Source organism: Mauremys reevesii, linkage group 1 (assembly GCF_016161935.1).
Source record: "Mauremys reevesii isolate NIE-2019 linkage group 1, ASM1616193v1, whole genome shotgun sequence".
Lineage (NCBI taxonomy): Eukaryota > Metazoa > Chordata > Testudines > Geoemydidae > Mauremys > Mauremys reevesii.
The window spans coordinates 311212849-311227225 of NC_052623.1; the positions used below are offsets into that span (position 1 = coordinate 311212849).

At 40.2% G+C, this 14377-nt stretch overlaps 1 protein-coding gene across 3 annotated transcripts in view; it reads right to left on the reverse strand.

Annotated features, from left to right (window-relative positions):
- Positions 1-2710: 2710 nt before the first annotated feature.
- Positions 2711-14377, reverse strand: part of BMT2 (base methyltransferase of 25S rRNA 2 homolog) — a 61334-nt gene continuing 49667 nt past the window's right edge. For all 3 annotated transcript variants that reach the window (XM_039509710.1, XM_039509692.1, XM_039509702.1), the window contains 2 exons: positions 13711-13825; positions 2711-6044 (listed from right to left, as the gene is read on the reverse strand). In XM_039509710.1, coding sequence (XP_039365644.1) covers positions 5415-6044; positions 13711-13825 — 745 coding nt within the window. In that variant the 3' untranslated portion in view covers positions 2711-5414. The remainder of the gene's footprint in view (positions 6045-13710; positions 13826-14377) is intronic.

A 14377-nucleotide genomic window follows, 5' to 3' on the forward strand; every position in this document is an offset into this window, starting at 1 on the left:
GGCTGGGGTCACCCCATCCCCGCTCACCAGGACAAGAGAGGAGCGGGAGGCGCGGCACGCTAGTGTCAGGGAGCGAGAAATCCCAAATCCCTCGCGCTGCGGGGCCACGGGCCGGGCAGGGCCCTAGCACGCGGGCTGAGGGGGGTGAGCAGTGGCGCCACCTCCCAGCCTGGCATACGGATTGGGTGGGGAGTCCCGGGGTCAAACTGCTCCTGCAGCCCCACTCACTGCTCTGTAGTATAGTGATATTTTATCTTCTAAATCTCCCACCGCTTTTTCTTTGTGGTAGCTTGCTACAGGCCTGTTAAGCACAGGGCCCAGTCCCCCTTTACTCTGCCCGCTGAATCCTGGAGGCAAGTGCTGCCCTTCCTTCAAAGAGTAGAATGACATTTACTAGAAAGCTGCATAACACCAGACTACTCCTGAAGAGATGGATGTAGCTGGAAAGCTTCTCTCACCCACAGAAGTTGGTCCAGTAAAACATATTACCTCACCCACCTTGTCTCTGTAATACCCTAGGACGGGGGCAGGCAAACTTTTTGGGCTGAGGGCCACATCTGGGTATGGAAATAGTGGGCCATGAATGCTTAAGAAATTGGGGGTTGGGCTGCAGGAGGGCTCCAGCTGGGGGTGAAGGCTCTGGGATTGGGCTGGGGATGAGGAGTTGGGCATGCAGGAGGATGCTCTGGGCTGGGATGAAGGGGTTTGGAAGGCGTGGGGAGGCAGATCGGGGTTCAGGCAGGGGGTTGGGACACAGGAGGGGCTCCGTGGGGAGGCTCTGGGCAGTGCTTATCTCAAACAGCTCCCAGAAACAGCAACATGTCCCCTCTCCGGCTCCTATGCGGAAGCATGGCCAGGCAGCTCTGCACACTGCCCTGTGTGCAGGCGCTGCCTCTGCAGCTCCCACTGGCTGTGGTTCCCAGCCAATGGGAGCTGAGGGAGTGGTACTTGGGGTGGGGGCAGAGTGTAGAGCCCCCTGGCTGCCCCTGTGAATAGGAGCTGGAGTGGGGACATGCCACTGCTTCTGGAAGCCAGGTAGAATGGGGCAAGACCCTAACCCCTTCTCCACAGCTGGAGTGGGGCAAGCCCCAGACCCCCCCTTCCCTATGGGAGCTCAAGGGCTGGATTAAATGCGGCTCCCAGGCCACAGTTCGCCCACCTCTGCCCTATTTGGTCTGAAGCTTATTTGCATCGTATATCTCTAGTTACAAAATAGTACATCAAATTTTGACCAAAAGAATACTGTTTTCTTTAAAAACTTCCATATATTTTATATAGCCATGATTTTTCACTTTCATAAGGAATTTATGCAGTGGAGAGAAAGTGCATGGACCTTTAATACCTGGAGAGTATGGGCAATAACTATGGCCTTTGAACAGAAAGCTGGTGTTTGAGTTTGTATTGAAAAAGGTGAAGCTTAACAGTGGGAATGGGTAGCAGAAAGACTAGACTATTGGTAACCATTCCCATTAATAGTTAAAACTGGCAGAGCAGTTAAAAGATAGGAACTGATTTGCTCGCAGTAGAGAACTAAGAGGTCTCAAGAGAAAGGAACTCCCTATCCCTAGTTTTGGCTCAGCTCCAGGAATACTATTGAAATTTTTGGAGAAATAAGTTGTGTACTAGGCCCTGGTAATAAAAAGCTATTCTGCTGATTCATGCAGATAAGACCCACTAGGTCTGTTTAACAGTTGCAACTGCAGATTTATTTGAAAAGGTTTAAGCCCCTCTTTCAAGTAGGGAGAAAAGCATGGAAAGTTTCTTGCAGGGAGTATCACTAAGAGCAGCCAAAGAACATTTGATGCTGTTTAATAGTGAAGGAAACCCCAGTTACAGGTTAGCAGGGTGGGAACAGCATTTGCTTTCATAGGGATTCTTAAACGACATCATTACAAGTTAATTTGTACTTCAGCTATGTATTATGCTTGGATAAAACAGTATTAGCAGCTCTCATAATTCTTCCTTCTAAACTTCAAAAACCCCCAACAATGCATCCAATGCTTACAGTTTATTCCCTTCCAGTGGATTATGGGAGCCTATTTCCAAGTGGGTATGAGAAAGATGTACACTCAAAACATTTTCTATGCACCTTTTAGCTTGAGAATTGCTAAAACGCAACAGAAAAATAAACTCTGAAGTGGAGTCCATTGTATTCACTGAGACAAGACTCATTACATTTCTCCTAAAATGGCCTTGGAATCCTGCATTTTCAGTCTTCTGGGTCTACATTCTGCTTTCTTCACTTCATTCTTTCCCTTCTGCACTGTTAGCTGCAGTAGAAAACATCTCAGTAGTGCCTCTGTGATTGATAATGGCTGAGAGGAAACACCTATTGTAGGTGCTGCAAGGTTGTGCTCTGTAAAAGGGTAAGAGTGGTGGAGAAAAGCAGAATGTGTTCCTGTCTACAGTGAGGAACAGATTGGAAGGGAGAAACCAAGGGGAGGTATGTAGCAGGACAGGAAGGCCAAGGAAGTGAGTTATGTTTGTTTCTGTTAACTATGAAGCAAAATTATAAAAAAAATTAGAGGTACCAAATTTTGCATTTTAGTTACTATTTCTTGCTTTATAAAAGGTTATTCAATACTCCTCTCCAAAGTGTTTTATAAGTACCACATAAAATTGTTATGATTAATGTACACTAATGACAATCTAAATAAATAGCTTGCAAGAAAAGAACAGTTCCACTGAAACAAAACACTTTGCAAAAGGCTTTTTTTTTTTTTTTTTAATACATGTGCTTTGTTCACAAAAGTAGTGAAATAAAGACAACATAAATGCAAACAAATATTCTGTGGTATGCCCGTTTCCCTCTCCCTGACACCTGGAGTATGGGGATCTTCTTTCACAGTATTGTGTCCAGTCATAATTTTAAGGAGTTTCAAAACCTAGAGACATTCTTCTTCTTGAACCTCCAAAAACTGTATTTCTAGAAGACCATGACATCTCTCTCTTGTCTTGGGAGGCCTGAGTAGCAAGAAGCCACTTTTCCTCAGACCAGCCCAAACCCTCCATTTCTGGAAAGCATTTAAAGGTATTTAGTTTGGGCAGCAAAAAGAACCACAGCTTCTATAATAATCTGGGGTCCCTGATTCACAACCACAATGTCACCAAGCTGTCATGTAGGCTGAATTCAAACATTCAATGTTTAAAACTATTTCTGTTGAGTATACCTTGGTCTGAATTCCAAACCATCCCCATCTGAATGAATGGTAAATGGAGTGTAATTTACATTAACCAATACAAATACATTTATGCTAGGTGGTAATAAATTTTGTATAGTTTTTTTTGTTTGTTTCTTAAAAGGAGTACCAATTAAAATAGCTCATGCACACTTCGGAGTATAAGCATAATCAGTAATTTCTGTAAACAACTGAGAATTTATAGCACCAACATTTAGCTTTAACATAACCACTGACTCCAGCAGTGCTCAACTGAGAAGAATGCAGTCTTGATTCCAAGCATCTTAGTTTTGCAAAAAAATGAAATTTTAAGCATTACATGTGAACATCAAGCTGTATTTAACTTAATTCAAAATACATGGTGGATTTCATTTAGATCAGTGGCTTTCTGTTAAATTTTTAATATTCTCTTAATTTTGCATGAGTTCTAATTTAACACTTCCATCTAGTTTTAAAATGTTTACATTTTTAAATATAATTCTTGTTTTGTTTATAAATAAACTGTGCCATGCAAGATGTACAAAAAGCTTATGTTGAAGAATAAAGCAACTTAATACAGTTCGTGAAATTTTTAGTGTAAGTAGGACCAATTGCCAAGAAAATACAGAATACAAAGAAAAAGCAATCAAGAAGTTGGAAATTGTGAAACTTCAGTGCAAAACGTCCATGGAAGTGTTTTAAAAACAAAACAAAAAAATAACCACCTAAAAATTCACACTAGAAATGGCAATTGGTAATTTCTGACTGATGAATACAAGATTAATTTTATATTGCCTAAAGATATTTTTATCATTTGTGAAACTACATTGATAACACTGGATAAAAATTTTCAAGCCTACTCTAAAGTTAGGGTCTTAAAACTCACACTTAGGAACCTAATTCAAGCTACTTCTAGTTAGGTAGAAGAATTTAAGACTAACTTCAGGTACCCAAGGTTTGACATTTTTGGCAATTCTTTTTAAATGGAGAGCAAAAGTATTTTAAAAAGCCCACAAAAATAACCACCACTGTTTCTACATAAGTACAGAAATTTGTCTGCAGAAGGATATAGGTTTACTATACACATTTAAACAAAATATTTCAGAATGTGTACAGATCAGATTTTGTCTGTATCAAACTGCAGAGCAATTCTTAGAAAGTCACGGGAAGAGTGTCCAGCCAAATGCCTTATCTAGAATGGGGCCCAAATCTTGCAAACACTTAAGGGTGCCCTTAACCTCACTTATGAGAGTGGTCAGTGAGGTTACTCACTTACATGTATATACATCCTTAAATGTGTAGAATTGGGTCGTAGTACTTACAAAATTGGCCTACTAGAGTTACCGTGTGGAAATTCTGAAATTAATATCTACAGTTATAAAAGAATACTTAATCTTAGCATTTTTTCCCCACCCATAAGTATTTTGCTTTAAAATTGTATGCAAAATAGGATTTCAGGAGAATTCAGAAAACTATCCAATGTGGGCAATACTGATATGTTAGTGCTACTATAATCATAAAATTCCAAACACTTTCCAGCTTTGAAGTAAAAATAGGTATCTAAACCTATCAAACTATATAATTTGTCAGGGCTAGTCTCTCATCACCACACATCTAACTTCTGTTATGCCAGTGAGGTTTTACATGTGTATAGAGATGGGAAAGTATGCCCCAATACAGTATTTTGGCATTACCTCAATTAACTGAAATAGAAAGATCAACAAGATCTTTAAGTTTCTTCAGCCCAAGCTTATCCAGAATGAAACCGCGTTCTGCGGCACAGAACAAGCTTTGTTCAATAAAAAAATGGACAAGTTTAACCACCAATCAGCTTACTCCAAACTTACTTGCACATTTACTATCAAAGTGCAAATTACTTCTCAGAAATCCACCAACTCCAGTGTTATAAACTCAACTATATTAAGAATTAAAAATATTGAAACAAGACATTTAGCAAAATTAAGTAGAATTCACACTTCACAGCACTGAAGAAAAGAATGGTACCTTTCTGAAAAGTCCTAAAGAAAGTAACAGCAATTTATGCTATGACACGAGTCATTTTGCATAAAATGTGTATTCTTCACTTTTTGTACAAGAATAAATTTTAAAATTCAGAAGTAGAAAAAAATAGCAAACTCTGTAAACCTTTGCATTTTCTCTATGCAAACCATTTTTATGTAACAAGCCCATGTTAGTATAGCAAAATTTGTTAAGCAATAAAGAAGTTTGGACTTAAAGGGCATTTTAACTATTACATTAACTTGAAAGTAATATAGGATCTTCTAGCTCATAGAAAGGGACTGAGCTAGCCTGGCTTTCTCCAGAGTCTGAATCGTAAGGGGCATCAGGAAGCTCCATGAAGCTGTAAGCTAGCTGTTCGTCTTCAATATCTGATCGGACGTAGCAGGAACTGTTAGAATATTCCTCATCTTCTACACTGTTGAAATCCTGTGGAATATACAGCATCCCTGGGTAGTTCCTGCTAACTAAGTCACTTTTAGTTTTCAGGGAGATTTTCCTAAATGCCATCAGGTGCATGTGAGAAAACTTTGAATACTTGAAACGCTTAAAGCCCAGGGATTCTATGGCAATTTTCCAGCTTTTCATCATCATAGCATGGCGATTCTGGTGGGAAGAGTCAGGAGTGATTATAAGCAACAAGCCATTCAGCACCAGAAGTTCATGGGCCTTCTTGCAGCATATCCATCGTTGATAAGGTGATGGAAAGTAAGAAAGGAGAAGTGAGAAAACCACGACATGGAAGAGTTCTCCAGGTAGAGAATCAATGGGATTTTTCAGCTGTTTAAGAAAGGCATCTATAGCATCTTGCGCAAGCTGGAGAGGTTGCTGAATTTGAAGGTTTAAAAAGTCACATTTGTATACACTCTGGTGAGAGAAAATATTAAAATAGATTAAGATTACGCTCAGTAACAAACATTATGCAAAGGCATGTGATGATTATGAAAAGGCTCCTAGATATTCAGCAGCCTTTTAATCTCTCTTGCTACTAAATTGTGCTGTAGAATTTAAAGCTTTAAAAAAAAAAGTTGAGTGCCAGCTATCATAGTTGCATAGAAAGCCTTCAAAATGTGATTTAATGCATTGAAACCCAATAGCTCAGAAATGTGAACTACCCATTTTAATCTCAATTGATGTCATCTCTGAAACCATAAATTGCAGATTGAAGTGTCACACAACTATTTCACTGCTGATAATTTTGGTAGAAACATTCAGATAATGTGCTCGTTCCACATTGTCTTCTTGCATCTCCAAATGTTCAAATCCACAAATGTCTCATACTCAGTTGCTAAAATCCTCTTTCTCCCACTGTAGCTGCACATTGTCAATGCAAAAACTGTGGCATATTAGGCAAAATGTGGGACAGTATAAAATGAGTAATACAATCTTAAAACAATGCTGGGGTGGCTCCTGTGTGGGTTTATACTTTTCATTTTTACACCTAAGCACCCATTTTAAAAAAAATTAAATGAAGACAAACAATCCAGTTGTCTAAAGAATCCAGGTAACTCGGAATAACTTTAGTCCAAATTGCTGCGGAGTACAACGCAATGGTAATTGAGTACACACACAGAATCAAGCTCTTATTGCCTCTAAACATTGAATACTGTAAAAAAATAATTTAGATGTTAAAATGTTGTTCAATGTTACAATGCCAATTCATGACACTTTGAATAAATCTATTGGCGAATAGAGTCTATTCACTAATTACCTGACTTCCTTCAGAAAAGATGACATTCCTAGAACAAAACATTTTAACACTGTAGAGCCTCACTAATTTACACTGTTGCCTGGACCATCTACTGTGAAATACTGAACTGCAAATTAGTAATTAAATGAAGATGAAAAGCAAGGATAGAAAAACATTTTGTAATGAACATTTGACAAATGGAGCTTAATCTGATGCTATTTTACAGCATAGTAAAGATTCTGCAGCATTACTTTGTATAACAACTCATTCATAGAGACCTCAACACTCACTGCTCATTTTTCAATGGTAAACACTATGTAAAAGTTCCTAAAGTGTGAATTAGAGAGACCATACTGTTATAAAGCTACTTGTCACTGTTTACATTAAGACTTTCCTCTTCTGGTTTTCTGTGTGTTTGTCTGTATAGAATCGTTTCCTCCTCAGAGAATGTATATAAAGTTGTAAGATCTCATTAGTGCTCCAGGAATCTTTCAACTACTTTTCACAGGCTTGCACTGTGACATGAAGTGAACAGAGAATATACAGTAACTGGAATTAAAAATCTCAGCTTTTGCCAAGGTAGCCACATTACAGGATCTGTGGTATCTCATTCTCTACCACAGTATATTTAGAATAGGATGCAACTGTGGTAACTGCATGGTATTTGTTGGCAAGTATTAAAATAACCCCATTATGATTTTCTGTGTAGTGCCATCTGAAAATTGTACATACTTCAAGTAACACATAAGATTAGCAGAAAGTTAGCAAAAAGTATTTTTGAAAATAGTGCTTTAATCAGATTGCTGATGCCTCTGTCAGTTGCAGATGCTGAGAAGACAGACACTGAGAAGACAGACAGAAACCAACAGGGATAAAGAGAAAGACATTTTAAAACAATTTCAGGACTTGTTACTTAGAATCATAGAATATCAGGGTTGGAAGGGACCTCAGGTCATCTAGTCCAACCCCCTGCTCAAAGCAGGACCAATTCCCAACTAAATCATCCCAGCCAGGGCTTTGTCAAGCCTGACCTTAAAAACCTCTAAGGAAGGAGATTCCACCACCTCCCTAGGTAACCCATTCCAGTGCTTCACCACTCTGAGTGAAAAAGTTTGTCCTAATATCCACCCTAAACCTCCCTCACTGCAACTTGAGACCATTACTCCTTGTCCTGTCACCTGGTACCACTGACAAGTCTAGATCCATCCTCTTTGGAACCCCCTTTCAGGTAGCTGAAAGCAGCTATCAAATGCCCCCTCATTCTTCTCTTCTGCAGACTAAACAATCCCAGTTCCCTAAGCCTCTCCTCCTAAGTCATGTGCTCCAGCCCCCTAAATCATTTTTGTTGCCCTCCGCTGGACTCTTTCCACATTCTTCTTGTAGTGTGGGGCCCAAAACTGGACACAGTACTCCAGATGAGGCCTCACCAATGTCGAATAGAGGGGAATGATCACATCCCTCGATCTGCTGGCAATGCAGAGTGCTTTATCAAAACGGGGATTTTTTAAAAAAAAGTTAGCCAGTAACCACTATAGTTTTCCTTATGCTGCTTGCCAGACTGGTGTGTGTACATATGATTTCCCACATTGGCTGCTCTTGTGCTGTGTTAAACGAGAACTTCAGAATATACTGTGCTTTTATATGCTGGACAGAGATGAGAGAAAGCAAAAAGCTTCTCCCATCTCTTCCCCCTCTCCCCAATACAGAGACAACCAGTGCAAGGCTTGAATTTAGTGAATGGTTCATAAGGCCTTGTCCTGGATTTCTTCACAAGGGTGGGTTTTACTCAGCAAGAATATCAAGGCCACCTGTATATTATGTTTCCTCTTTCTGCCTTAAGGGTTTGTCTATAAATGAAAATTAATCCAGTATAAAGTAGGGTGTGAATTTAAAGATTAGCTATTCTTGTTTAACTCCATATGTGAATACTCATATTCCAGAAAGAGAGCATTCATAAATGGAGTTAATCAGAAATAACTATTTTGGAATAACTCCCCCATGCAGCCAACCCTTCAGAGACTGATATAACCAGTGAGGGCAAATATAACTGTGCAGTACTTTGGTCAGACGGGTTTGGCAAGCTAAAAATGATTGTTGAGCTGCCAGTATGATCTCAGCAAAAAAATCTCCCCCACAAAAAAAAAACAGTAACACAAGAACATCCTGGGCAACAGCTTTTCCCCAAACAAGAGATATAAAGTCAGTTCACAGAGCATCCAACTGGCTGTTGTATTGTACCTCTAGGTTCTTCCTGCAATTTTACTACAATCCAGGGAGCAAAAAATGCATTTTCCTATTTTGTGATTTCCTCCTCACCGCCATTCTGTTTTGTCTTGAGACATAAAATTAACAGAAGAACAGGAGAACATCAATTTACCACCTACAACTGACATTTTATTCCCCAACAAGCACATTTGCTGCCATCTGATAGACTTTCACAAAAAGATTTTGCCTTTAAAAATCTTGATCCAAAACGTTAAGAAAAAGGATCAAAAGGTCAACTAAAGCTTCTTGTTAACTTTTAACTGCACTCTTCACCTTTCCCTGCCCTTTTTTGTTTTTTTCATTTGGTATTGTACAGAAAGAAAAGTCAAGTCCTCATGGATAGGGGAAACTCTTATTACTAATAAATGCAGCAACAAAATTCAAATATCCTAAAAAGCCTAATTCTCAGAATATGGTATCCACATTTAAGATTTTTCCAATATACAAACTTGACCTTTAATTCCTACTCTTTATTTGCTGTCTTTCCCCTAGTTTCTACTCCACGACAGAGTTTACTCTTCAACCCATTACTAGTTTCCATAGTAGCCTCTTTACACTTTTATGGGTCACATAATGAAGGTCCTGTAAGTACTTAACCATCTCTATCTCCTAATGCCTGACATGGATTAAGATCCATGAGTTACATTAGTAGCATCTTAAAGTTTATAAATAAGTCATTTGGGAAACCTCAGGAATAGTTATTCATTGCTAGAATCTGATCTTACATTCTTCTACACAATTACAAAGAACCTTACTTGAACTATGATCTTATTGAAAACGTATGATTATTTTCAGATTGTGTAGTTAGTTTTTCTAAGTACAGTAATGCCTCACTTAACATTGTAGTTATGTTCCTGAAAAATGCAACTTTAAGCAAAACGATGTTAAGCGAATCCAATTTCCCCATAAGAATTAATGTAAATGGGGTGGGGGAGGTTAAGTTCCAGGGAAATTTTTTTTTGCCAGACAAAAGGCATTATGTACAGTTTAAACAAGCAATACAGGTATAAGTTGTAAATAATTTTAAAGAAACAATTTAATACTACAATCATCATTGCTGAGTATGAAGCAATGGGAGGTGCCCCCGTCTTACCCCACATAGGCACAGCCCACTGGCACTACAGACAATGAGGCAGGAAAGGAGGCTGAAGGTGCCGTAGGCTAGGAGAAGCACCTTGCTTAGCAGCAGCGGCAGCTTCCCCTACTGTGCAAGCACCGAGGCGGGGGGAGGGGCGGGGGGGATCAACCCTCAGCCTGCCCACTCCACCCATTCCCCTAAGCCCCCACCCTTAACCAGCCTCTTCTCCTCCTTCACCTCCTTTATGCCACAGGCTGCATCCTCGCTCCTCCCCTCTCTGCCTCCTGCCTGCAGCAATCAGCTGGTTTGCACCATTCAGGAGGTGGCAGGAGGGAGGGAGAAAGGGGGAGGAGCAAGGACGCAGCAGGAAGCTCCCCCTCCCTCCACTGCCTCCTGCCTGCTGCAATCAGCTGGTTTGCTGTGTTCAGGAGACAGGGGAGGGAGAGGGAGCCTGTGCACCAGAGTCCTCGCTCCTCCCCCTCCTGAATGCCGCAAACCAGCTGATTGCCACGGGCAGAAGGCGGGGGAGCAGGGGGAAGGCACTGATCCGCGGGGTCTGCTGGCAGGTGGGAGGCGCTGGAGGTGTGTATGAGGGGGAGCTGATAGGGGGGCTGCCAGCTGTGGACAAAGCAGGCAGCCAAACGTTATAGCAAAGCATTGCACAACTTGAAACAAGCACGTTCTGTAATGGAGCAGGGACGTAAGATCGAAAGAACGTTAAGCGAGAGGACATTAAGTGGGGAATTACTGTATGTCTGGAAATTTGCGTTTCTTTATATACTAGCTCATGCTAGTGTTAAATTGTACTGAAAAATATTATATATAGGACTTGCACAGACAAATTTTTCTATGATAACCGTAATTAGCTTAAAAATGGGAGGGTGGGAATCAGTAAGGGTTCATGGACCAAGAGCTAGATCCACAAAGGGATTTAGATAGTGTATTGTGGCAGAAAGAGATGGAATGACTATAGCCTAGTGGTTAGAGCACTCACCTGGGAGGCGAGACCCCCAGGTTCAATCTACTTTGCCACATGAGCGGTGCGGGGAAGGGGAACTGAACTGAATCCAGGTCTTCCACATCCATGGACAGTGCTCTAACTACTGGGCTAAAAGTTAGGGCTTGTCTATACAGAGATTTAGTGCATGCCAAGCCACAGTGTAAGGGCTTGTCTATACCTGCAGCTTCACAGACGCAGCTGTGCTACTGCAGTGTGAGAGAGAGGCGGCAGTTATATTGGAGGGAGAAGCTCTCCTGCCAACTGTCCACACCAGCACTTATGTCATGCAGGGAGGTGATTTATTCACAGCTCTGAGCGATGTAAGTTATGCCAACGTAAGCTATACTGTAGACATAGCCTTAGTCTACAGTGTAGTAGCTTGCTGCACATTGTTGCTACATAGATGCTGCTGCTTCACACTAAAGTTCCTTAGTGCAACCTGACCTACTGCTGTAACAGACATCAGAGTTTACCAGCAACAGGTAAAAGCACACTTCAGAACTTTTAGCATACAGCAACAGGGTTCACACAGCGACTTAGTGAGCGGCAAGTTAGTGCACTACAGAATTAAATCCTGGCTTACCAAGCACCGAGTCTCTGTGTGGGCAAGTCCTTATGAATGAGGCATACCCTCCCACACAAGCCGTGTTGTGTGGGGGTGAGGAGTGCTCGGAGCACACCAATTGGATCGGACCGTATAGGCAAGATAGATGTGGAAGGCTTAGTTTGAGGATCCCACTGGGGCTTAGGCATGAGATAGGCACCCAGACACCTACACTGAGGCAGCTATGCATATACTCACTGGGATAATGTAGCTTAAGCACCTACAGTAGTGCTTAAATGTTGACTTAGGCACATAAATCCTTTTAGGGATCCAGCATCAGAGTCTGGTGATCACATCAACATACATGGCATGCACTGCCTAAACATTGCTATACAGCAGCAAACAATGAGCCTTTATACAAAGCAGCAGCAAACAGAATGTACATCTTTGCTGAAGGACAGCATTATCCTCAAGCTGTTAATATTACTGAATTCCACATCTATCCTATATATTCCTGACTTAACACCCACTGTGAACTACTGTCTGAATTAGTATCAAAGAATACGAAAGCTGAAATATTACTGTGTTCAAATATGACAACTCCCTGTGTTTTCAATCAAATTTGGTCATATTACTGATTTGACTAGCACTACTCACAATGAGAAAGTGGATAAGGAAAAGTTATTTACTTATTCCCATAATACAAGAACTAGGGGTCACCAAATGAAATTAATAGGCAGCAGGTTTAAAACAAATAAAAGGAAGTTCTTCTTCACGCAGCGCACAGTCAACTTGTGGAACGCCTTACCTGAGGAGGTTGTGAAGGCTAGGACTGTAACAATGTTTAAAAGGGAACTGGATAAATTCACGGTGGCTAAGTCCATAAATGGCTATTAGCCAGTATGGGTAAAGAATGGTGTCCCTAGCCTCTGTTTGTCAGAGGGTGGAGATGGATGGCAGGAGAGAGAGATCACTTGATCATTGCCTGTTAGGTTCACTCCCTCTGGGGCACCTGGCATTGGCCACTGTCGGTAGACAGATACTGGGCTAGATGGACCTTTGGTCTGACCAGTACGGCCATTCTTATGTTCTTATGGCTGCTTTTACATTTTTACTTTGTCTTTACAAAGATTAGTTGTAATATTTATTAGCTTCCAATTACATTTCTAATATAAAAGATATGAAATTGCTTATTTGCTTCAGGATTCTTGGAGTCAGTGGATGCGATTAAAGATTTAAAATAAAAATCTATGCTTTTTCTGTATCTTCTCATCTCCCTCCCACTCTCTTGTGACTCATTCTTGTTGAGGGCACTGTTATTCTGTTAGAGTCTGGTTATCCTCACTAACATAAATAAGGCCAAGATGGGGAGACAAAAGCAGTACATAATGATTACAGCAAGTTAAAAACATTTCAGGACTTTTCCAAAACACAGAAGTTGCACTGGTTTAACTAAGGATATTATGTGTCGCTCAGATTTAATTAAGCCAGTGCAATTTTGTGTGGGGACACAAATGTTAACTTCAGCCATAAATTGTGGTGTTTGTTGCATCCAGCCAACGGCTCTGATTATAGTATATTTAACATATTATAAATTGAAAAAAAGTAATTTGTCTTCTCTTCCTTGTTCTTGGCTAGTGAAAAATGAAACAACCTTTAAAAATATACTGCATGTCTATGCCAGTTTTTTCCTTGTTTCTTTTAACACTAAAATTTCATATTATAGAGGCTTGACCAATGTGATGTTTGTTGAAACAATCTAAGTTTATCAATCTTAAAGATATTTCCATTGATATGAATCTTGTTGGTGGCCTTCCTCACTCCACCCGTCCTCCAGAAGCCATACAGAATATCTGCTTTTCAAACAGACCCACCTTCCCTTAAGTCTTTTACTATAGAAAGTACCCCTAAAATACAGAATTCAAATTAAAAATAAATTCAGCAGACATTACATACCTCAACAGCTGGGACAATGTCTATGCCGACAGTCAAGAATTCTTCAAACTTCAGAAATGGATTAAAGCAGCTGCCAACATCAAGTAATCTAATTTTTCCTGAGGGGGGAAGTAACCTAAGAAAGTAGAAATTCAGTTTTATCAAATGCTATTTGTTAAAGGTATATTCTGAATTAGACAATTGGAGCAAAAGAACGTTATGTAGAACATTAAGTGCCGACTAAATAATAGAGGGGAAAATTATTTATTATTTGTACTCTGAAGTTGCCTAGCAGAGGCCCATTGTGCTAAGAAGATGGCCCTGAAGACAGTACAACTAACCGTAAGGTGAGAGATAATAGCTGAACACAACAGAGATACCAGGTGGGAAGCACAAGGTAACAATGAAACTATTCTGATCAGCATAATAAATATTGAGTTTTCTGGCTGATGCTTACCCTTGGTGCTATGAGTCAATTTTTCAAACAAGTTCTACTGAGGGCACTGGTTGAACCAGAATTACCAAAATGAAAAGGCTGAGGATATTACACCAACTAAAAAGAGATTTAGGAATACTGTGTATGTTTTGAATAACCTTGTTTTTGTTAGTCTGATTTCAAGAGTAGTTGCACTAGTTTCATACTATAGTTAAAATACCTCTCAAACAAACAGGAGACTATAAATAAAAT